This window comes from Pogona vitticeps, chromosome 2 (assembly GCF_051106095.1).
Source record: "Pogona vitticeps strain Pit_001003342236 chromosome 2, PviZW2.1, whole genome shotgun sequence".
NCBI classification, from domain to species: Eukaryota; Metazoa; Chordata; class Lepidosauria; order Squamata; family Agamidae; genus Pogona; species Pogona vitticeps.
This window is the reverse complement of record NC_135784.1, coordinates 125,540,916-125,563,879: the sequence shown is the minus strand read 5'-3', so window position 1 is coordinate 125,563,879 and position 22,964 is coordinate 125,540,916. Positions and strand designations below refer to the sequence as shown.

The 22,964-nt window shown below is 41.5% G+C and overlaps 1 protein-coding gene across 1 annotated transcript in view; it reads right to left on the bottom strand.

Moving 5' to 3' along the window:
- Positions 1 to 14,635: 14,635 nt before the first annotated feature.
- Positions 14,636 to 22,964, bottom strand: part of DNAH9 (dynein axonemal heavy chain 9) — a 259,117-nt gene continuing 250,788 nt past the window's right edge. The window contains exon 69 of the mRNA XM_072990379.2: positions 14,636 to 16,478. Coding sequence (XP_072846480.2) covers positions 16,251 to 16,478 — 228 coding nt within the window. The 3' untranslated portion in view covers positions 14,636 to 16,250. The remainder of the gene's footprint in view (positions 16,479 to 22,964) is intronic.

Below are 22,964 nucleotides of genomic sequence, written 5' to 3'. Positions count from 1 at the left end.
TCCCATGTTTTACCTCCCCCACTGCCGCCGCCATGGTTACAGGCACGTCCCTATCCAGGTGAGGGGAGCTGTAGTCAGGGCTGCTGCCAAACCCTCATTAATCAGCGACTCAATTATCTCTTCAAAGCCAGACAATCTGCAGTACATATTCAATAAGATCCCACAAACAGCAATTTATCTCTAATTATCTAATCATCCTTCTCTAAATCTGCCACTTCTTACCAATAATCTTATTACTGTAATTAATTGCAGAGCTCATTAAGTACACAGGGCACATTAAAAGTGTACACAACAACACCCAAATTCCACCCACATTTAATGGGGAGCAGAATGCCTGAAAGAGGCTTGTCTTTTTGCCAGGAAAAAAAAACCCAAAACAAACACCAATATGATCTTTTCAATATTAATATAATTAGAATGGCAAATCCCCCAGGTTCCCATAAGGCCTACTTAATATAAACTTCGCCTTTAATAAAACAGATGCCAATAGTCAAAATCAGCACAAAAATGCTTCATTTTAGGTGGGTGGCAATAGCAGTCTTAGCTCATGGATTCATTACAATCTAGAAAACTACTGCTAATTAATGATGGAATACATTTCGCTTTCTGTCAACAAATTCAGAATGACTACGTCAGATACATAACAGCAGACCCAGGTTGTTAGATGTTTATTTATTCGGAAACAAAATGGAGTCTTTCAAAGATGTGGTAGTGGTTAATTCAGGAATCAGCACATGTATTTATAGAAATATCTGGAATAAATAAATATTTTTAAAACAAAAACTGAAAGGGCGGTGTGAACTCTGAGGATCTAAATAAGGTTTCCAGCTCAGCAGCTTCCCCTTCCTTGAAAGTTCAAGGCCAGAAATAAGACCAGACTGTGGGGGTTTGGGATGGCACTGGGCAGACCCTTCTGTAATGGTTGTAAAGTAATGTGTGTATGTATGTGAGTGATAGGGACAGCCAATGCAAACTATGTCTGTTAACTACTTTCTAAAAAGTATCATGCGTGTAGCACACAAACAACTCTGTGCTGAGGCAGTAAACCCTGGTGCTGGTTGGGAATGGGACGGAAAGCTAAACCAAGGCAGAAAGCTGCCACACCCACTAAAATCATTTCCCCCCCCTCCTCCACCAGCACTACTCACCATGAAACTTCACTCGGGAGATAGAGACTAGGACAAGCACAGCAATTCCCTGGTCCTTCTGATACCTGGCAATCATACCTGTGAGAGTCTAGCAACTGACATTAGTGAGGGTCCAGAAATAAGGTGATGTACAACTTTACTGGATAAAAAGTCTGCCTTGGCGCAAGCATCAGGTTCTATGCAAGTGCTGCCTTCCACAGATTTCATCAGAAATGTAGGCTAATTGCAGCAGGTATATACCCTGGTATATATCTGGCTCTCAGTTAGAGATAGCAGCGGACACAGGTAACATCAAGGGAGTGTATGACGGTATCAAGCAGGCTTTAGGTCCAATACAGAAGAAATCTACTCCCTTGAAGTCTACTACAGGCGTGATCATCCAGGACCGAGCACAGCAGATGGAACGCTGGGTGCAGCACTACTCTGAGCTATATTCTAGAGAGAATGTAGTAACGGAAGAGGCATTAAATAACATTGAGTGCCTGCCTGTCTTGGAAGAGCTGGACAGTGAACCAACTTTAGCAGAAATAAAAGCGGCCTTGGATTCCCTTGCGTCTGGCAAGGCACCTGGAAAGGACAACATCCCAGTTGAGGTTTTGAAGTGCTGTAAAGAGATCATCACCACTGAGCTGTATGAAGTCTTTTGTCTTTGCTGGAGAGACGGTGGAGTACCACAGGACATGAAGGATGCAAACATCGTCACATTGTATAAGGACAAAGGTGACAGGGGCGACTGCAATAACTACCGTGGTATCTCTCTTCTAAGCGTTGTAGGGAAGCTGCTGGCCCGTGTTGTGCTGAAGAGACTCCAGGTGCTTGCAGAGTCTATCCAGAATCACAGTATGGATTTCGAGCTAATAGATCCACCACCGAGATGGTATTTTCCCTCAGACAGTTGCAGGAGAAATGCAGGGAACAACAAGAGCCACTCTTTGTGGCCATCATAGATCTCACAAAGGCCTTTGACTTGGTTAGTAGGGACGGGCTCTTTAAAATACTTCCCAAGATTGGATGTCCACCTCAACTCCTTAATATCATCAGGTCCTTTCATGAGGAAATGAAGGGCACTGTAGTTTTTGATGGCTCAACATCAGATCCCTTTGACATCCGAAGCGGAGTAAAACAAGGCTGTTTGGGATCTTCTTTGCTGTCATGCTGAAGCAGGCCTTTGGAACTGCAACAGAAGGTGTCTATCTCCGGACTAGATCAGATGGAAAGCTCTTTAATCTCACTAGATTGAGAGCAAAGACCAAAGTCCAACTGAAATGCATGCGGGATTTCCTCTTTGCCGATGATGCAGCCATTGTTGCCCACTCTGCTGAAGACGTCTAACAACTCATAAATCGTTTTAGCAAGGCCTGCCAAGACTTTGGACTAACTATCAGCCTGAAGAAAACACAAGTCATGTGCCAGGGCATGGACTCACCTCCCTCTATTACTATCTCCATGCAAGAATTGGAGGTTGTTCATGAATTTGTGTACCTTGGCTCAACAATCTATGACACTCTCTCCCTAGATGTCGAGCTGGATAAACGCATTGGGAAAGCAGCTACCATGTTCTCCAGACTCACAAAGAGAGTATGGCTTAATAAGAAGTTGACGGCATAGACCAAAATCCAGGTCTATAGAGCCTGTGTCCTGAGCACACTCGTATACTGCAGGGAGTCCTGGACCCTTTGTGCACGGCAGGAGAGGAAGCTGAACACCTTCCATATGCGTTGCCTCCGACACATTTTTGGTATCACCTGGCAGGACAAAGTTCCAAATAGAGTCCTAGAACGAGCTGGAATTTTCAGCATGTATACATTATTGAAACAGCGCTGTCTACGTTGGCTTGGGCACGTCGTGAGAATGGCTGATGGTCGGATACCTAAAGATCTCCTGTATGGAGAATTAGTGCAGGGAAGCCACCCCCGAGGGAGACCACAGCTGCGTTACAAGGACATCTGCAAGCGGGATCTGAAGGCCTTAGGAATGGACCTCAACAGATGGGAAACCTTGACGTCTGAGCGTTCAGCCTGGAGGCAGGCGATGTATCATGGCCTCTCCCAATTTGAAGAGACACTTGTACAGCAGGCCGAGGCAAAGAGGCAGTCCCGAAACAAGCAAAACCAGGGAGCTGGACAGGGGACAGATTGTATTTGTCTTCAATGTGGAAGAGATTGTCACTCTCGAATTGGCCTTCTCAGCCACACAAGACACTGTTCCAAGACCTTTATACTGTACAGAGCACGTTACCATAGTCTCTTGAGACTGAAGGATGCCTACACACACATAATACATTTATTGTACTAAAGCTCACAAATGTTTATTTTATTTTATTTTTGACTACAACTCCCAGAATCCCCCAATCAGCATTCTGGAAGATGCAGTCCCCCCCCCCCAAAAAAGATACAAACTCTGTACAGGCCAAAGGGAGGCTGGTATGGGAGAAATGAGGTAAATTTTGAAGGGCAAAGGCTTGCTTAGTAACAAAAAACAGAAGCACAACATTCACACAATATTTCTCACTAAATTTCCATTTTAGTCACACTCCTACTTTCAAAAGCTGGATCCTAAATGTTAATGCATTTATACCAGCCACTGCCTACATTAATACTCTGTTTCAATACATTATTCACAGACTAGAACCAAAGCATTATTCACTATAGAGACTCCGTTCAGATCACCACAAAAGACCACACATATTCAGGCAGCATTTTAAATTAAGTGCATTTGTAAATGCATGCACTGAATTGTCTGACCAATTACAGATATTTAATAAACCACTCGCAATAAATAAACTGCATGAGTCTAAGAGCCAATTTCAGGATAAAGACACTATAGCTGCCCTCGCACAGCAGGCTACATCCCCGCCGTCGAGAGTTTTGTTGCAAATAATTTATAAATTATGGATAGCATTTACCCATCAATGAGCTTGAATTGGAATCACGGTCACTTTCAGTGGGAGAGTGCCAAACAGAAAATTAAGGAATAAATTCTGTTTGTCCCTAAAGAACCCCTCTCTCCATCTTCCTCAGCAGGCAGCGTCCTCCACCACCCATTAATTGCCCTCAGAATTCATGGTGAATTGGTTTAGAGCTTGTCCTGATTCAGCTCTGTTCTCCCGGGTGTGGTCCATCAACAACTTTCATCAGCCTGACTCAGTGTGCTGAGTAACAAATGGTGTAATATGTATCCTTGGAAGTAAGTCCCATTGATTTTTTATGAGGCTTATCAGCAGATAAGTGGACACTGAGGCCTGAGGCTACCCAACCAATGCCATAAGGAGTAACAAAGATATTTTATGTTTCTTATTGTAAATGAAGGGTCAAGCCTACTAGTAGCAGTAAATCATCACAAGGCTGTAGGCGGGTAAGACAGAGTGCAATAAATGCTGGGAGCCTAGGGTTCAAGCATCATGCAGAGAGGAAAATTCAGAATAAATCTGCTGGGACACCCACTCAGAAATAGCTTGTTTCAAGGAGGCAAGGAATCCGGCAGGCTGGAAACAGATGAAAATAAGTTGTTATGTGCCGTCAAGTTGCTTCTGACTTATGGCAACCCTATGAATGAGTAATCTCCAAAATGTCCCGTCCTCAACAGCCCTGCTCAGCTTTTGTAGACTCAAGCTTTTGGCTTTTTCAATCCATCCTGTATTTGGTCTTCCTCTTTTCCTGCTGCCTTCCACCTTTCCCAGCATTCTTGTCTTTTCCAGAGAATCTGGCCTTCTTATGAGGTGCCCAAAGTAGGACAGCCTCCGTTTCATTAGTTTTTGCCTCCAGAATTAGTTCAGGTTTGATTTGATCTAGGACCCACTTGTTTGTCTTTCTGGTAGTCCAGGATACCCACAAAGCTCTCCTCCAACATCAAATTTCAAACAAATCTCCTTTTTTTTCTTGTCAGTTTTCTTAATTGTCCAGCTTTCACACCCATACATGGTTATCAGAAATACCATAGTGTGGATGACTGAGATAGATATGGAAACCAGATTTGTTTACGCTTCCTAGATCTGTCAGGAAAATATTTATCGCAGCCTCTTGCTCTCTCCGAAAAGCAAGGAAATAAACAAACAAAAGCCCCTCTTTCCTCCCTGAAATGAGATTTCTTTGCATGACTACCCACCCGCCAGGAAAATGTGGCAAATTTCTTAGGATATTTTTCTCCCAGAAGAAACACCCATCTGTGCAGAGTTATTACAATTCCTATGGGAAGGACATTTTGCTACACAACATTGAGCAGTTTCTGGCACAAAATAAGAGGAGAAAATCGGGGGGGGGGGGAAGCTTATTAAAATAAGACCAGGGGCTTATTTTTGTGAGAAGTCTTGTTGATACAAGAGAGTCTCAGCCAGACATCTTAGCATGAAAAGACTTGGAGACGTACTGAGAATTAGCAATTTCTTTTACATTCCCCACATCCTTAAGGAACTTGGAGATCCTAGCTGGTCTCCACTAAGCCATGCAACTCACCTTGGACCAGCCATGTTTCTCTCCCCCCCCCCCCCGCTGCCCAGCAAGAGCTACCTCACAGGGTTGCTGTGAGAATATAGATTTGACCAAATCAGGTCAAATAAATATTTCACTATCTGCCTTGAACTCTCTTTCTTGCCTATTAGTCTCAACATCTCTTTCCTGTGATATTGGTTGCTTGAGCAGAAGTGGCACCTCCTGGTTTTAAGCTGTAGCGGGCATTGGTGTTTCGGTACAAAACTACAGCCCTTCTTAAGGATGCCAGATCACTGGTTTCAATTGAAGTCCCATGTCTCTCACTCAACAGCTGTCTGTCTTATAATAAATTCCACTTTAAACCATTTTCAGAGAAAAAGAGCCAGGAGTCTTTCGTCTTTTGTTTATTTCCTAGGAAGTGTGGTATTTTACCCTTATTTTATTAGCACTGCTTTCTCTTGGGATCACTGTCTTCTGTGTTATCATATGTAGCAGAGTGGAGCCATTTATGCCACATAGTCCAATCGTACTCAGATGCTAAGTTGTGACAAATATTTTTGAAAGTAGACAGCAAGTAGACGTGATCCACCTGGACTGGGTAGGTGAGGCTCGTCAGCTTTGGAAGGCAGCCCATCTAGGAGAAGGAAAACTCTGATTTCAAACCTCCCCTGCCTTGTGGCTATATCCACTGATGGAAAAGGCTTCGAGGCAAAATCCGGAGCTGGAGTCCCGGAGGCAGTTCGCGTCGTTCTGGCAACTCCTGCGACGTCGCTGGAACCAGTTGCATCGGCTCTTACCTTTCCATTAGACTATTTCAGCGACATGGAGAGGGGGGATTTGCTGCTTGGGTAACAGCCTATCCTCCATATTATTCTACCCAGGCTTCATGCCCTGGAGAGGACACTCATACAGAGTGCATTACCATGGTCTTTCGAGACTGAAGGATGCCTAATGACAGGTAATTTAATAAAGAAGAAGAGGGCTGAGTCAAACTACCCCATCCTGTCTCACCACTTTAGTCACCAATTTGGGAGGGGGAGAGGGTGAATTTTGTCAGTGATGAGAAGAGACCATCAAATTGCCTCTCTTTACCAGTGGTCCTGGTGCATCGGCCTTTGGACTACCCATTATGCTGCAGGTTGTCCCCCCCCTTTTTTTTATCACACCAGACACCACAGTGGCTCCACACTGTCAGATTCACAAAAAGGTCCACATAAGCAAACTGACACTTTGTGAGAACCAGATACTGCATGGATGGCATTGCCATCTTCCTAAAGTCCACTAATTACAAGCAGTATTTTTTGCATCCCTTGCTGGTTCTTTTTGTTCAATCTGGCATGCATTTGCACATTGTTGTTGTTTTCTTGTTGCAACATGTTAGTTTGCAAGGCCAACACCTTTTGGAGCTTACATTCAAGTTCACCAATTACAATTAAATGAAGAAACAATAGGCAAGTGTTCAAACTGTTTGGCTGTGGATTGTCACAAACACAGCAACAGGGAATTCTGTGAAATTGTAGTCCAAAATTAATTTTGTCAAACCTGGCTGGAAGAACAACACTTAAGTTACATGTGCCTTAATTGTGGGAATAGATTTTCTGGCATTTTATTGGGAACACAGTAGTTCTTGTAGGAAACTTTGACAATAGACTCATTTTGACCAACTGTGGAAGAGCAATGTTTCACTAACGGCAGGGGCTTTTGCTAGCTCTCTCTTGTATTGTTCTATTAAATCAACACAATGAGCTCATGTTTGAAGCTGGCATTGTGAGAATATCAAAATCCCTTAGGCCGAACCTTGATTTTATTGGCCAAGTCTCATTGATTAAAATTCCAGGAGACTCACAATACTAGAGTGCTATATGCCGTGTTATGAGCTATGCTGAATACTGATGGAGGATAAACAGAAACGCTTGAAGGCAACTTGCTCTTTCTGTTTAACTTAGGCTGAAATACGGTGGGCAAACAAAAAGAATAGAGCCATACCACCGTGCAAGCAAAAGCTGTAAATCAGTTTCCTCATTAATGGTTTCTATTTAATGTTCACTAAATCGGTGAATTATAAGAATGTGCAACACATACCTATTTGATTTAATCAGGCTATCTGTACCTGGGCTTATCTTCCTCCTGCTCCCTCCCCACATACATTCAAAACAGCTGCTTATTGTACAGGTGGAAGGGCAGGGGGAGCCAAGGCGCAAGGGGATCCACAAGGCAGGTTCTAGAGCAGGAAATGTTTAAAAGTTACTCTGCAGACATTTTTCTTCAGTGGCAGGTGTTTTTAGATATCTTCTTAGCACACATTAATGGCTTCTCAAGACTTTAAGTTGGTGTTTGCATCCTAGCTTGGATGGGAGTTTACTCCATTATTCTTGCTCGGCCATCTCTCCCTGCACTTTCAGTCGAATCCATTCCCCCAACCATGAGTCTTCCTTCATTATCCAGGCTCAGCTACCTGGTACTATGTCCTCTGATTTATACTCTTCCATCCAGTAGTTCTTCATCTCTCTTTCTCACACTCGTAGCAGCATCTGTCCCCCTTCCTTCTCTCTCTCTTTTCTATCTCCCTCCTTTCCCACCAAAACCATACCCTTCAACCATTGTGCCATTCCTGGGCTTTTGGTGTTTTTCTGAGTTGTGTTTAACACCTTCCCTTTTTGGGGACTGGTTTTTTCTATCTCTGACATCCCAGGTGGGGGAGGGGATGGCCTCTGTTAGACAGTCTAATTCTTTCCAAGACTTTTTAAAGGTGACAGAGCAGCGGATTGGACTGATTTTTTTTAAAATCTGTGAGATATTTACCATGTTTCAGAATAACAATCTCTAGCACCTTTCTCAAAAATTTCAGAACCCTGAAAAAGTAAACAGAATTACTAATTAAATTAAGGAGCCATTTTTTTGTTCCTGTGCCAGAATATTTTCTTTGTTCTGCACAGATGTCATCCAGGACTGCTACCTTACCATTTGTGTAGTTAAACATAGCTTTTTCCAGTCTGGTTATAAACCAAATGGTCTTTTAAGGTTATTGGTCTCCAGTTGCTTGTTTTTTTTTCAAGCTTAAGTTCTGATTTCCTAAGGTAATGTTCAGGTCTGCCACTTATGTGGAGTTGGCAGGCTATTTAATGCTATAATGTTTACTTCAGTGAGGCTTTTAGTTGGGATGTTTTTAAGCCACTTTAATAATCTCCTGGTTTTTGACATATTAAATTCTTTCGTGATTTTGTCTAGAGGGGCGGGGTATAAATCCAAATAAAGTAAAGTTAAAATAAAATTTTCTCTAATTATCTATTTTATTTTCTAAGACCAGAGAATCACTGACCAGCCAAAATAGCTTCTTTACTCCAAAGATTTTGCTGAAATTGTGAAAACTAGTTATAAATTTGGATGACTATTTCTTGTGCTAGGCCTTGGAAGATAGCTGATTCTGCATTCTCAGGGATAGAGAACTGGGACAAACTTTTCACTGCCTTGAGAAACTGTTCTCCGACCTCTGTGGCCAGACCATTCTATCCAATGTTGTGCTTTTAGTTGTTTAGACCTCATGGACCAGAGCACGGCAGGCCCTCCTGTCTTCCACTGCCTCCCGGAGTTGGGTCAAATTCATGTTGGTAGCTTCGATGACACTGTTCAGTCATCTCGTCCTCTGTCGTCCCCTTCTCCTCTTGCCTTCACACTTTCCCAACATCAGGGTCTTTTCCAGGGAATTTTCTCTTCTCATGAGATGGCCAAAGCATTGGAGCCTCAGCTTCAGAATCTGTCCTTCAGGGTTGATTTCCTTCAGAATGGATAGGTTTGTTCTCCTTGCAGTCCAGGGGACTCTCAAGAGTCTCCCCCAGCACCACAATTCAAAAGCATCAATTCTTCGGCGGTCAGCCTTCTTTATGGTCCAGCTCTCACTTCCATACATTGCTACTGGAAAAACCATAACTTTGACTATGTAGACCTTTGTCGGCAAGGTGATGTCTCTGCTTTCCAAGATGCTGTCTAGGTTTGTCATTACTTTCCTCCCAAGAAGCAAGTGTCTTTTAATTTCATGGCTGCTGTCACCATCTGCAGTGATCACGGAGCCCAAGAAAATAAAATCTGTCACTGCCTCCATATCTTCCCCTTCAATTTGCCAGGAGGTGATGGGACCAGTGGCCATGATCTTAGTTTTTTTGATGTTGAGCTTCAGACCATTTTTTGCACTCTCCTCTTTCACCCTCATTAAGAGGTTCTTTAATTCCTCCTCACTTTCTGCCATCAGAGTAGTATCATCTGCATATTGGAGGTTGTTGATATTTCTTCTGGCAATCTTAATTCCTGCTTGGGATTCCTCCAGTCCGGCCTTTCGCATGATGTATTCTGCATATAAGTTAAATAAGCAGAGAGACAATATACAGCCTCATTGTACCCCTTTCCCAATTTTATAGCAATCAGTTGTTGCATATCCAGTTCTAACTGTTGCTTCCTGTCCCACATATAGATTTATCAGGAGATAGATAAGGTGATCAGACACTCCCATTTCTTTAAGGACTTGCCATAGTTTGTTGTGGTCCACACAGTCAAAGGCTTTTGTATAGTCAATGAAGCAGAAGTAGATGTTTTTCTGAAACTCTCTGGCTTTCTCCCTAATCCAGCGCAAGTTAGCAATTTGGTCTCTAGTTCCTCTGCCCCTTCGAAATGCAGCTTGTACTTCTGGGAGTTCTCAGTCCACATACTGCTGAAGCCTACCTTGGAGGATTTTGAGCATAACCTTGCTAGCATGTGAAATGAGTACAATTGTATGGTAGTTGGAGCATTCTTTGGCACTGCCCTTCTTTGGGATTGGGATGTAAACTGATCTTTTCCAATCCTCTGGCCACTGCTGAGTTTTCCAAATTTGCTGGCATATTGAGTGTAGCACCTTAACAGCGTTATCTTTTAAGATTTTAAATGGTTCAACTGGAATGCCATCACCTCCACTGGCCTTGTTGTTAGCCATGCTTTCAAAGGCCCACTTGACTTCACTCTCCAGGATGTCTGGCTCAAGGTCAGCAACCACACTATCTGGGTTGTCCGGGACGTCCAGACCTTTCTGTTATGATACCTCTGTGTATTCTTGCCACCTCTTCTTGATGTCTTCTGCTTCTGTAAAGTCCCTACCATTTTTTTTCCTTTATCATGCCCATCTTTGCACAAAATGTTCCTTTAATATCTCCAATTTTCTTGAACAGATCTCTGGTTTTTCCCTTTCTATTCTTTTCCTCTATTTCTTTGCACTATTCATTTAAGAAGGCCCTCTTGTCTCTCCTTGCTATTCTTTGGAATTCTGCATTCAAGTTTCTGTAACTTTCCCTATCTCCCTTGCGTTTTGTTTCCCCTCTCTTCTCTGCTATTTGTAAGGCCTTGTTGGACAGCCACTTTGCTTTCTTGCATTTCCTTTTCTTTGGGATGGTTTTTGTTGCTGCCTCCTGTACAATGTTACGAGCCTCTATCCAAAGTTCTTCAGGCACTCTGTCCACCAAATCTAGTTCCTTAAATCTGTTCTGTACTTCCACTGTGTATTCATAAGGGATTTGGTTTAGATTATACCTGACTAGCCCAGTAGTTTTTCCTACTCTCTTCAGTTTAAGCTTGAATTTTGTTATAAGAAAATTGAAGCATTGTCTGATGTATATACTCACAGCAGCTAGACTACTCTGGGCCCAAAAATGGAAAAGCAAAGAGGTTCCAATGATAGAAGAGTTGTTAAAGAAGCAATGGGATATAGCAGAACTGGACACTCTATCAGAAGCACTACAGGAACAACCAAGAGACTATGTAAAATAAAGCTGGGAACTAATATACTCTTGGGCCCAGAGGAAGACAGGAGCGTAGGGCATATTTTACCATATATGTATATCTACTTAGTTTCCACTGGAAACCAAACTGGGGAGAGTGGAGGGTTAACGAGGCTGGAGTCTCTGACTCTAAAGGGGGGAGGGTTTAGTTTAGTAGAGGGTTTAGTTTAGTTTTTCTTCTTTATTATTCTCTCTTTTCTTTTACTATTTTTGTTTTTTGTATGTTTGAATTTAAATTAAAAAAAGAATTTTGCTATAAGTAGCTGATGATCAGAGTCACATTCAGCTCCAGGTCTTGTTTTTTCTGACTGTATAGAGCTTTTCCATTTTTGGCTGCAGAGAATATCAATTTGATTTTGGTATTGCCCATCTGGTGATGTCCATGTGTAGAGTCGCCTCTTGTGTTGTTGAAAAAGAGTTTGTGATGACCAGCTTGTTCTCTTGACAAAACTCTATTAGCCTTTGCCCCGCTTCGTTTTGAACTTCAAGGCCAAACTTACCTGTTGTTCCTTTTATCTCTTGACTCCCTATTTTAGCATTCCAATCCCCTATAATGACAAGAACATCTTTCTTTGGTGTCAGTTCTAGAAGGTGTTGTAAGTCTTCATAGAACTGGTCACTTTCAGCCTCATCAGCATCAGTGATTGGTGTATAAACATGGATGACTGTGATGTTGAAAGGTCTGCCTTGGATTCGTATTGAAATCATTCTATCATTTTTGAGATTGTATCCCATTACAGCTTTTCCCACTCTTTTGTTGACTATGAGGGCTACTCCACTTCTACAGGATTCTTGCCCACAATAGTAGATATGACAATCATCTGAACTGAATTTGCCAATTCCGTCCATTTTAGTTCACTGATGCCCAGGATGTCAATGTTTATTCTTGCCATCTCCTGTTTGACCACCTCCAGCTTCCTAAGGTTCATAGATCTTACATTCCAGGTTCCTATGCAGTATTTTTCTTTGCAGCATCAGACTTTCCTTTCACTTCCAGGCACGTCCACAGCTGAGCGTCCTTTCGGCTTTGGCCCAACCACTTCAGTAGCTCTGGAATTACTCGTACTTGTCCTCCGCTCTTCCTCAGTAGCATGTTGGATGCCATCTGACCTGAGGGGCTCATCTTCCAGTGTCATATCTTTTAGCCTTTTGTTTCTGTCCATGGAGTTTTCTTGGCAAAGATACTGGAGTGGCTTGCCAGTTCCTGCTCCAGATGGATTGCATTTAGTCAGAACTCTCCACTGTCCGTCTTAGGTGTCCTTGCATGGCATAGCCCACAGTTTCTCTGAATTACTCAGGCCCCTTCACCACGACAAGGCAGCAATCCATGAAGGGGACTGTTGTGCTGAACTTCTGCAAATTGGACTAGTGATATGTATTTTTAGTGGGGTACAGACTGACCATGCACTGTTGGGCTATAAACTCATCAGCAAATGTTAACTGCAGGTTATATCTATTTTGCCACCTTCTATTACTGAAAAATGGGGGGATTTTGTTATCATGAATACAGTCTAGTTGGGAGGTATCTACCTGTTTGAGTACTGCTTCTCTGTTGTTACCACCAAGTGTATAGCCTCAGACACTACTCCAAGTATAATATATTTATATATTGTACTTTAAAAATTGTCAGGGGGGTTTAAAGGAAAAGGCTGTATTAGACAGTTTATAAACAGAGGACACTGTGTGACTGCTCAAATCTGTTATTATCTCTGTATTTGTATCTGCCCTAATATTTACAGGCTTGTCTAATATAGGGCTTCTTTACTGTCTATGATGTCTCTCAGCTGTAAGTCTCATGCTGGATATTCCTGGGCATCACTGGTGTCTGATTCTATGTGTTTCCTGCATATGAAGTATATCAGCCGCCTAGAGTGGACCGTTGGTCCAGATAGGCGGGATAAAAAATCAAATAAATAAATAAATAAATAAATCACAATAATGTGTCTAGCAGAGCTGGTGCAGTATCTCTTCCTTGGTATTTACAAGTCCTCTGTGTTAACAGAAATTATGGTTATCTTTGGTCCTGACAAGGGCCCTTATATTATTGATGGCTACTTGCCTGTGATCCATGCACAGAAACAAAGCACAGGGTTCTTTTACTAGAAATAATAGAAGCCAGGTGATTCCTAGTAGGTTGGAAGGAGATGGAATCTTCCATGCTGAAGTGCAGTCTCTCTTAACCTGTTTCTTTCATAATCAGGTCCCCGGTGGTCCCTTGGCTTCCACTGACTTTCTCACTTAGGATTACACCTAAACATAAGCTCTAGCTTTGTTTAAGACAGTTAATCATGTTTTCCATTACATCTACTATTAGCCAACTTAACAGGCCTGTACTCCTCAAATGGAGCTGCAGTCAGATATTGGGTTACAGCCTGTCTTTTTCATGTATACAGGAGGGAGCCAAAACAAACCCTATTGCTTTCCCTTTGTTCCACTAAGGCTCTGCAGTCTCTACCTGGAAATTCAGTTTAGCTTGAAAGACGATTGTATCTGGCTAGGTTGCAGTGTGTGTGTGTGTGTGTGTGTGTGTGTGTGTGTGTGTGTGTGTGTGTGTGTGTGTGTGTGTGTGTGTGTGTGTGTGTGTGTGTGTGTGTGTGTGTGTGTGTGTGTGTGTGTGCGTGTGCGTGTGCGTGTGCGTGTGTGTGTGTTTTATTTCTGTTCCTTTATCTTTCTGTTCTGTTCTTTAATAAATGCATTAGTGACAACACTAATACAACTGTATAAAGACTATCTCCTTCTTCAGATTCTCTGTGGGGCTCCAGTGTGGGCTTTTTCAAACATTACAAATTGGAATCTGTCTAACACAAATTTTTAACCAGAGCACTAGGGGTACCAAGATCTACTCCCATGGCCACAGTCCTTTCTGAGACATCTTGCTACTCAGTGGGTACTCTTGTTAAGAAAGCAGCCAAGTTGTTTCAGTTCAAGATAGTGCACCAAATGGCATCACCACTGGTCTATGAAGACATTTAATTGGAAACTAGATGTGATGTCTAGCCTAGTCTGAAGGTTAACTACATCCACATATTCGACAACTTAGCATAAACACACCGTGCTGGTCTGTAAAGGAAACTTTCTCATGTGCATAAACCCAGTTTCTTGAATACACAGGATTTAATATTAAAAGTATGAGGGGACACAGCTAATTTATGTGGATATCTGCCTCTCCAGCCCTGCAAGGGAGCATGGGCTGTTGATCACACTGGTTTATATCACACTAAAACTGCTAAAGTGGAGGAAGATGACAATTACAAGACAATGTTGCACAAACACAATTTTATTAAGTGACTGGCACCATTCTAGGTTGTTTAGTTTACTTCTCTCACAATGGTTTTCACTTTATTTAATGGCTCTGTGAAAATTCACATCTCCTCAGCATTTGCAGGGTGTGATCTTCTGTAAACGAACAACCTGTAGAGGAAGGCGTCAGACTTTGCTCTTTTATACCTCAAGATGTTGCGTAGGATGCAAGGGAAAATGCAAGATCTGCATTTTTCCAGAGTAGCTGAAGTAGAATAAATCCTCTCTCTGTCTCAGGCAGGAGATGTAGGGAGGCAACCCAATGGGTCCTTTTACAATGAAAATGGCTGAGGTAAAGGGAAGTTCCCTTATTGGTACTGTGGAAAATCACCCCATGATGTGATTTCTCCTCAAAGTTGTTATTCCGTTCCCTCCCTCTAAAATTTCATTGTTCTGCAGCATCTTTAGATCAATCTTATACCCTTTGCTTCCAAGACAAAGCAGCGGTTGCCTTGCATACTTCTACAACAATATTTTCTCATAAAATGTGCCCCAATTTTGTAACATCTATGATTTCAGAATACATATTTCTCAAGAGTGCAATTACATATATACTTGACAGCAGTTCCCACATTGACTTGCAGCTTAATCTGTGAACAGGTTTCAGTGGGAGAACTGTTTGAGGTGATGCTTAAATGCAGAAGAAAAAGCCTTCGCCTGATTGCAACGGATGACAAGAGAGGTGCTAAGTGAACCTCATGGGGAGAGGGTTCTGGAAATGGAGTGACAATGATAAACTGCCGCTTGAACATCTCATGCACCTTGAAACCCTATTAGGGCTAACTAAAACCCAGTAGGGTTTTCAAGGGACGTGTAATGTTTAAGGAGTTCGCCATTGCCATTCTCCAATGAGTTTCCATGGGCAAGCAGGGATTTGACCCCAGGATCCAACCCTATGTCCTCTACACCACATTGGCTTGATAGGCTGTCCCTCCCCAAGTGACATATCCTGCGTGGCACCAGGGAAGAGGGATGCTTGATGGATGATGCCTCATCTATTGGAATTCTGCCCCCATGGATCTCATTTGATGCTTTTTTTGTAACCTTTTGATTTTAAGCAATCGGCTCTTCATTTCCTCAAATTTTCTAAGAAGATTAAAAACAGGTACTGTATAGCTAAAGTGTGACCCTGCAGATGTTTTTGGACTGTAACTCTCATCAACTCTAGCCAGCAAAGCCGATGTTGAGGAATGCTGGGAACTGCAGTCCAACAATATTTAGAGCACCACACTTTGCCCACCTCCATTTAAATCTGAACAAAGTGGGAGTTATGCTTTTTCTGCCTATGTTGAAATTTCATTGTTTATGTTGCCGTTATATTGCATTCCTACAATACATAAGATATCTCAAATTTTATCTGATGGTCAGTGTGCACATCTACTAAGCTCCAAAAGTGGTGTGATATGGCTTGCTCACAGATGTAAATCAACACTTGATGCCTCACTCTTCAAATCATGTACACACATAATGTGAATCAGCACATTAGGCATTAATCCACTCTACAAAAAAATAAATTCTAAGACAAAGAGTCTTTTCTGACAAGTCTGTTAGGAAAATAAGTTGTACGGTAGAGTCTAAATCTGCAGGAGGAGTGCCACCCCTGCCAAAACCCACTTGGAAGGTTTTGCTTTAGTCTTCAGATTAAAGGTCCAGACATACGTTGGGCCCCGTTGGCGGGTTTTGTACACAGGACATGGGTACACATTGCGGACATCTTGTTTGTCAACGGGGATGGCTTTGATGAAAATAATGGGCATTGATGGCGTCAGGTCTTTCAGGCGGGCATCAGCAATTAAACCTGTCTGTAGTGAAGAGAAAAACAAAACCATGAGATATTGACAAGCCCACTTTTATTGCATCTTTCCTGTTGCACCCACATGCTTCTTTCTCCAACACTTTGCAGAAGCTATTATACCCAATTTAAGGATCTGAACACCATGTTAGCATTATTTTTCTGGCATTTCTCAGAACTGTACCTGCAATTCTTCTCTCTTCCTAGTTTTGTATTGTATTACAAGCCTTTTTTCTCCCCTTCTCACATGCAAATGTATATATATTCTTGTACAAATATTTCTAGAATGTACTCATCTGTGTACATATTTCTCTAATGCACAACAAAAACAAAATCTAAAATATTGTGTCACTTTTTAGACGTTTTTTCTACTGCATTTTATACACATTGCTTTGCATGTGTAAAGTATTTTCTTAATAAACACATTTTTTAATTGTTCACCTTTTTCAAATGTTCTCTTGAATTTCTGGTTTGTGCAGATTTCTCACAGTGTCCTACATGGCTATCTAGATCACGGCTTGCTCTTCCATGAGCTCCCCTTGCTAAAAATTCCTGCTGTGCCTAATTCCTTTTTAAGGTCCCCCACTTCATTAGCTCTGGGGCTACTTGTACTTGTCCTCCGCTCTTCCTCAGTAGCATGTTGGACGCCTTTTGACCTGAAGGGCCCATCTTCCAGCGTCATATCTTTTAGCCTTTTGTTTCTGATCATGGGGCGTTCTTGGCAAAGATACTGGAGTGGCTTGAGGAACTCTCCACTATGTCCTGTCCGTCTTGGATGGCCTTGCACGGCATAGCCCATAGCTTCTCTGAGTTACTCAAGCCCCTTTGCCACAACAAGGCAGCAATCCATGAAGGGGAGTAAAATGTTATATGACTGTAATTTCTGATAATAGATAGCACCTGCTCAGTTTAATATTTTTGAAACATTCAGTAAACATTGAATAATCCTTAAAACAACATCTCTTCAAGGAGCTGGTGCTCCCACTTATTTTCACTTGCAATACAACCTTTTTTCCCCCAAGTGTCTTTCAAGCTGGCACCTTGTCGTTTGAAAGAAACAAAGGAAATCAATTCCTCATGAAATATACCTCTATTTTTAGATGGAGAAAGTTTTCAATCTCTCTCTGATCATTCCATGACATTAATTCATTTTTTTATTTGCATGTTTATCTCCCTGTTGATCAAAGGAAGCTTTAGCTTAGAAACAACCATGTTTGCAGCTTGGAACTATCATTTGGTGTACAGGTGTATGTGTTGAGCAAGTACTTGCTCAGTGCCAGGATAATTAGCACCAAAGCAATCTTTACTGAAAGAATTTGTTATCCCACCTTTCTGCATAAATGTTCAAAAGAGGCTAACAATAAAGTTGATCAAACTGTAAATGAGTGCATGCAACAAAACAATAGAGAATGTAATACACAACAACCAACAATTATATCAAGTCTATGATAGGACAGAAATCATACTACAGATGAATTCTACTCTCCTTCCAAGGAGCTCAGAATGGTCTACTAGGTGCATCCTCATGGTTGCTACCACCTCATGCGGTGGGTTAAAGTGAGAGACTGTGACTATCCCAAGGTCAGTGAATCAGCTTAATAACTGAGAGAGGAACCTATTATGTCACCAATTCATGAAACTAGAAGTGTTCATGGCTTTGGACATGTATTAGTTGGATTTTCTGTAAACAAATTGCACACTCTCTGTGGACTCATGATGGTTACATGCAGAAACACTTGAAACATTAAAGTTCCTTTGAAGAAATCTATGCTCACTGCTTACCTTAGAAGAGGAATAAGAACCAATCATGGGCTAAGAACAGAACTACATAATACTAATTATACATTATCAAGTCATTCCCTCCAGGTTTTTGAGGTGCCTAATACTCAGATACTGTATACAGAATCTCACTTTGGGGTAGGACTCTGGGATCCTGCAACTTGCCCACAACTGCACAGGTGTCAAGGTGCATCATCACATTAGCTACATCCACTAAGGTGACTTCAGTTGGCCCCTCTCCCAGGAGGCACAGGGGGGATTTAATCAGCCCTTGGCTCCACAGCTGGGGGCTCCAACTCACCGAGTTGTATCAGCCATTCCTAATATGGAAAAGAAGCTCTGAAAAGTTGGTTAGGAATGGGGGAAAGTGGTGGGGTAGGTGGGATAACAGCCTCCTAAATCACCTTCGTCCCTTCTCTTCCTTTCTACCATCCCAGAATGTGTTTAGCCTTGTAAACAGTTCTAAATTCCAAACTACTTCTCCATGAAGACACATGGATTCCCATTCCAAGATGCCACATGGCTTCTGAGACCTTTCCTGAGCAGATCTGTTCCCCTGACAAAAGTTTCATATGCACAAATCTTTGTAAGGATTTTTGACTGTTTCTCTAGTGCCAACACTTGCTCCCTCTCCCCCTGCTTTTTTCTCACATTTTTTCACAGATTACATGGTGGCACATATGTTTGCCAGTGTATGCATAGCAAACCATGCAAACCTTCAATGTTACATGTGCCTAGAACAGTATTCCCCAAGCTGGCACCCTCAAAGTGGCTTAGACTGCAACTCTTATCACTTCCAGCAAGTATGCTTAACAGTTAGGGACAGTGGGAAACCACTTTTGAAACAAAAACAAGTAGCGGACCCAGCAATGAAAATCTGCCGTATAAATATTTATTTCCTACATATATTGCAATACATTTCATAGGTACATACCACTTACTTTCCACCAGCACAACAAGAGTAATATCACAAGCAGTGGCACATTGCTTCTAATTACAGAAGTCCTGCTTTGGTTTTGAATCATGCACAAATTATACATGAGATAAGGTCTTGGTTTCCAAAGCATAGAGCCAGCGTTTGTCCGAAGATAATCTTCCGTGGCCACGTGGCCAGCGCAACTAGACACAGAACGCTGTTACCTTCCCACCATGATGGTACCTATTTATCTACTCACATTTTACATGGTTTTGAACTGCTAGGTTGACAGGAGCTGGGACAAGCGATGGGAGCTCACTCCGTCACATGGATTCGGTCTTCTGACTACTGGTCTTCTGACCCTGCAGCACAGAGGCTTTTGCGGTTTAACCCGCAGCGCCACCACGTCCCCTGAGAGGAGGTCTAGCACAACCCAAAATTGAAGTGGGAACTCTTTAAATGGCAGCAACCTGTTACTGCCAGCAATATTGTGCCAGCGGAGCTACACAACAGGATTTTTTGGGGAAATGTTTTTAGGAAGGCAGGATTGTGGCCTGCAGAACTGTGACCACTCAAAAGAAAATGGTTGCTTTTTCCTGATCTCCTGAGACTCAACAGCAAAAACCTTATAGTTAAACAAAAAAGGGGACTGATTGAAACTAAGTTTAAGATAAAATCAGGAATCCACAGGAACAAAAAAAGCATCATTAGATTCAATTTTCAGAGCAAAAAAAAATTATTGCAGACGAAAGGTCTAGTGGGTGGAGCTGAGTGTCCTATCATGAGGAAGAATTCAGTGAAAGGGCCTCAGTGCAATTTGGATTTAACATGTGAGGTAGCTGAACAAATAAAACAACTCTGTCAAGAATGGGCTGCTGCTATTAATCTTCTTCAAATACAAGCTAGGGATCTGTCGGAGAAACTATTTGGCCTAGCAAATACTGCTAGTCAACCTTGCAGTTGGGGACTGAACACCAACAGTCTATAAAAACTTTGGCAGGCTGGACAGCAGAACTGAAATTGAATTCTTGGAGAATAAAGGGAGATGGCCCAATTTTCAGAGCAAGAGGAGTCAATTCTCCAGCATCTGAAACTGACATGATTACTTTAACCCTCTAAATATTTACTGATTTGTTCCCTGAATTGCATATTTCAAAGGACGATTTTATTTCAGTGCACAGATCTTCCCCTCCTTCAGTAAGGGAAAATAGAAAGCCTGGTGACAATAGTTTTCAGATTTGCAAGGGAACACAGGAAATATGCCATTTTAGCAGCTCTTAAATGTAAGAATCCTATTGTGTTCCTGGATACAGATATACAACTTTATCAAGTTATGATGAAGGTCCCTTGAGTTTCATCATTATCATCTCAGAATTGTAGAAGGCTTTGCAATGCAGCAAAATATACCAGCCATTCACAAGCTTCTTAAGAGGAGGAAAAACATACAGATGAGAGCATCAAACAAATCTTATTGTTAATAATGATGGGAAAAGTACCACTCTCAATTCACTTTCTGAGGCACTAGATTACCCACCTTCCCTGCATATAATCCCTCCTGCAGAGATGCCCATCTTGCCAGAAAAGTAATCTTTTGGATCATCCCTGCTACTTCCTTTGACCTTAGATCCCTTTTTAAGGAAAAAGGCAGGGGAAAATATTTTAAATAAATACATAAATAAATAAATAAAGTGAACTTCCATGGACAAGTCCACTTCCTGAGACGTAAGAGTGGGGCGACATGGCAAATATTGATACAGTTGTACATGGCCCTCAAAGATACTGTACTGTTTGTTTCCTGAGCACAGGTTGATGGTGGTGTGGCATTTCACACCTGGCAATGAACCCTGTTGATATTCAGGTTCCCTCCCAGGAAGCATTTTCTATAAACAAAGAAAATAGTACATAGCTAAATTAATAATAAGCAGGAACAAGAAATCAAGAGAGAAATCAAGAGTCACATGCAGTGAATTTCCATAATCCAAAAAGTGGAGGATTGAGATGCCCAGATTTTAAAATCTATTATGTAGCATTCCAGATAAAATAAATTTTTCATGTACTTGTTGACTCCCATCCTCCCACTGGAAATAAAATCTCAGAATTTGGAAAGAGCTTTTATTTCTCCTATAAATTCAATTCCATACCATTGATGACAAATCCATTCCTTAAGAGTGCAGTAAAACTTCAGATGGACTGGCAAAATATATTGTTTTCTGCTCCATCCCTATTTACCCCCTTCCTTAACCACCCCTTATTTTATAAAATTGACAAATGGACTCAGTTTAAATTGTGGAAAGACTGTAATTTACTATAGCTGCATGACAGTGCACTATATTATTGTGCAACTGAGCAAATCAACATTCTACAAGGCACTTCTAAAAATGGGGGAAGCTGACACCAAAAAAACCTTGAAGTTTGAAAGTGGATGTCAGATCAATACCAAATTTGGCACAGATGTAGCAGATAGAGTAATCTGCTCTTGCTCTGTTTGGAGAAGTTTTGGGCAAAGGGTTTTCAAATAATGATTTTTTAAAAAAATAAGTAAAACTGTTACTCCCTGATTAGAAATAGGTGACCCTGAACATCCCCAGATTTAAAATAGTTCATTTAAATTGAAAAGACCAGTCTTGCTTATCTTGAAGAGAATCATTGGCCTCATACTTTTTTTTTAATTTGGAAAGTATTCAGGATCCAGGGGCTGAAGTATTGGTCTTCAAAATAGGCCTTTCAAATGGGGAAAACAGTGACTTTGTTATAAACTGAGCATGCATGGTAAAGACTTGCTAGACAGATGATATGTAGTGTCTGGGCAAGGGAGAATTACAGGTCAAAAAAAGTTTGCAACTATTATAGAAGGAGTAAAAAAGTAGTTTGCTTTAAGGAAAGAAATGAAGTGACTCCTTCAGAAAGGGGAACACTTTGCCATGTATCTCAGGGAATGAGTATGCAATTTTCTAAAGCATATTCAAAGTATTTCTGCATTACAAAAGTGCAGAGCAGTTGTGTTTGTCCCAGCCCTGAGTACTTTCAGTAAACATTATCTCAAAATTCCTGAAACCTGACTCCTGATCCATGTTTTCAAAGAAGTAATCAGCTCCAGGTCTCAGGCAATCTGAACTTTGAACCTGTCAATCACAACCCAAATTAATTTTAACTCCTTTCTAGCCAAACAAGGATTTGTGCTTACAAAGGTATTCTGTGCCTGGTTGGAAAAATATTTTTAAAGATATTTAAAAAGAATGCAGAACAAATATTTAGAACAGTCATTTAAGCTGTGAAATTACTGGGCTTTTTTGTTTTGTTTTTTGCTTTATGGCTGGGGATGGACTTACTCAACATTAAAAGAGCTTTGTTTCTGTATCCTGTCATCTCAGCCACTCCACCCATCTTGTCACTATACAATTGTTTGGGATTTTTAAAAAAAAAAACCTCAAAAAATGTCATCAATTAACTTCTGATGAGTGGTGACCATACAAGTTAACGACCTCTAAAATGTCTGCTCTGCTCAGATGTTGCAAGCAAAGAGCATCTCATGTTAAGTTATTCTGCCTTCCTACTGTTTCCCCCCCCGCCGCCCCGCTTCCTGGCAATATTGTTCTTTCAAAAGTCAAGGGGCCATATTTTGGAAAGCATGCACACATGTCCAAGGAGGTTTTGATCCAATATAGCTTTTCTTCTTCTGTTTGCCCAACTCAAGGAAAGGGTTTGGAAATTGGAATGTAGTTTTCTAGTCTGCATTCTGCAGAAGGGCATGGCAACTTAGTTTACCTGAAAGGTTAAAGGGTTTGTATGTTTTTCCATTGT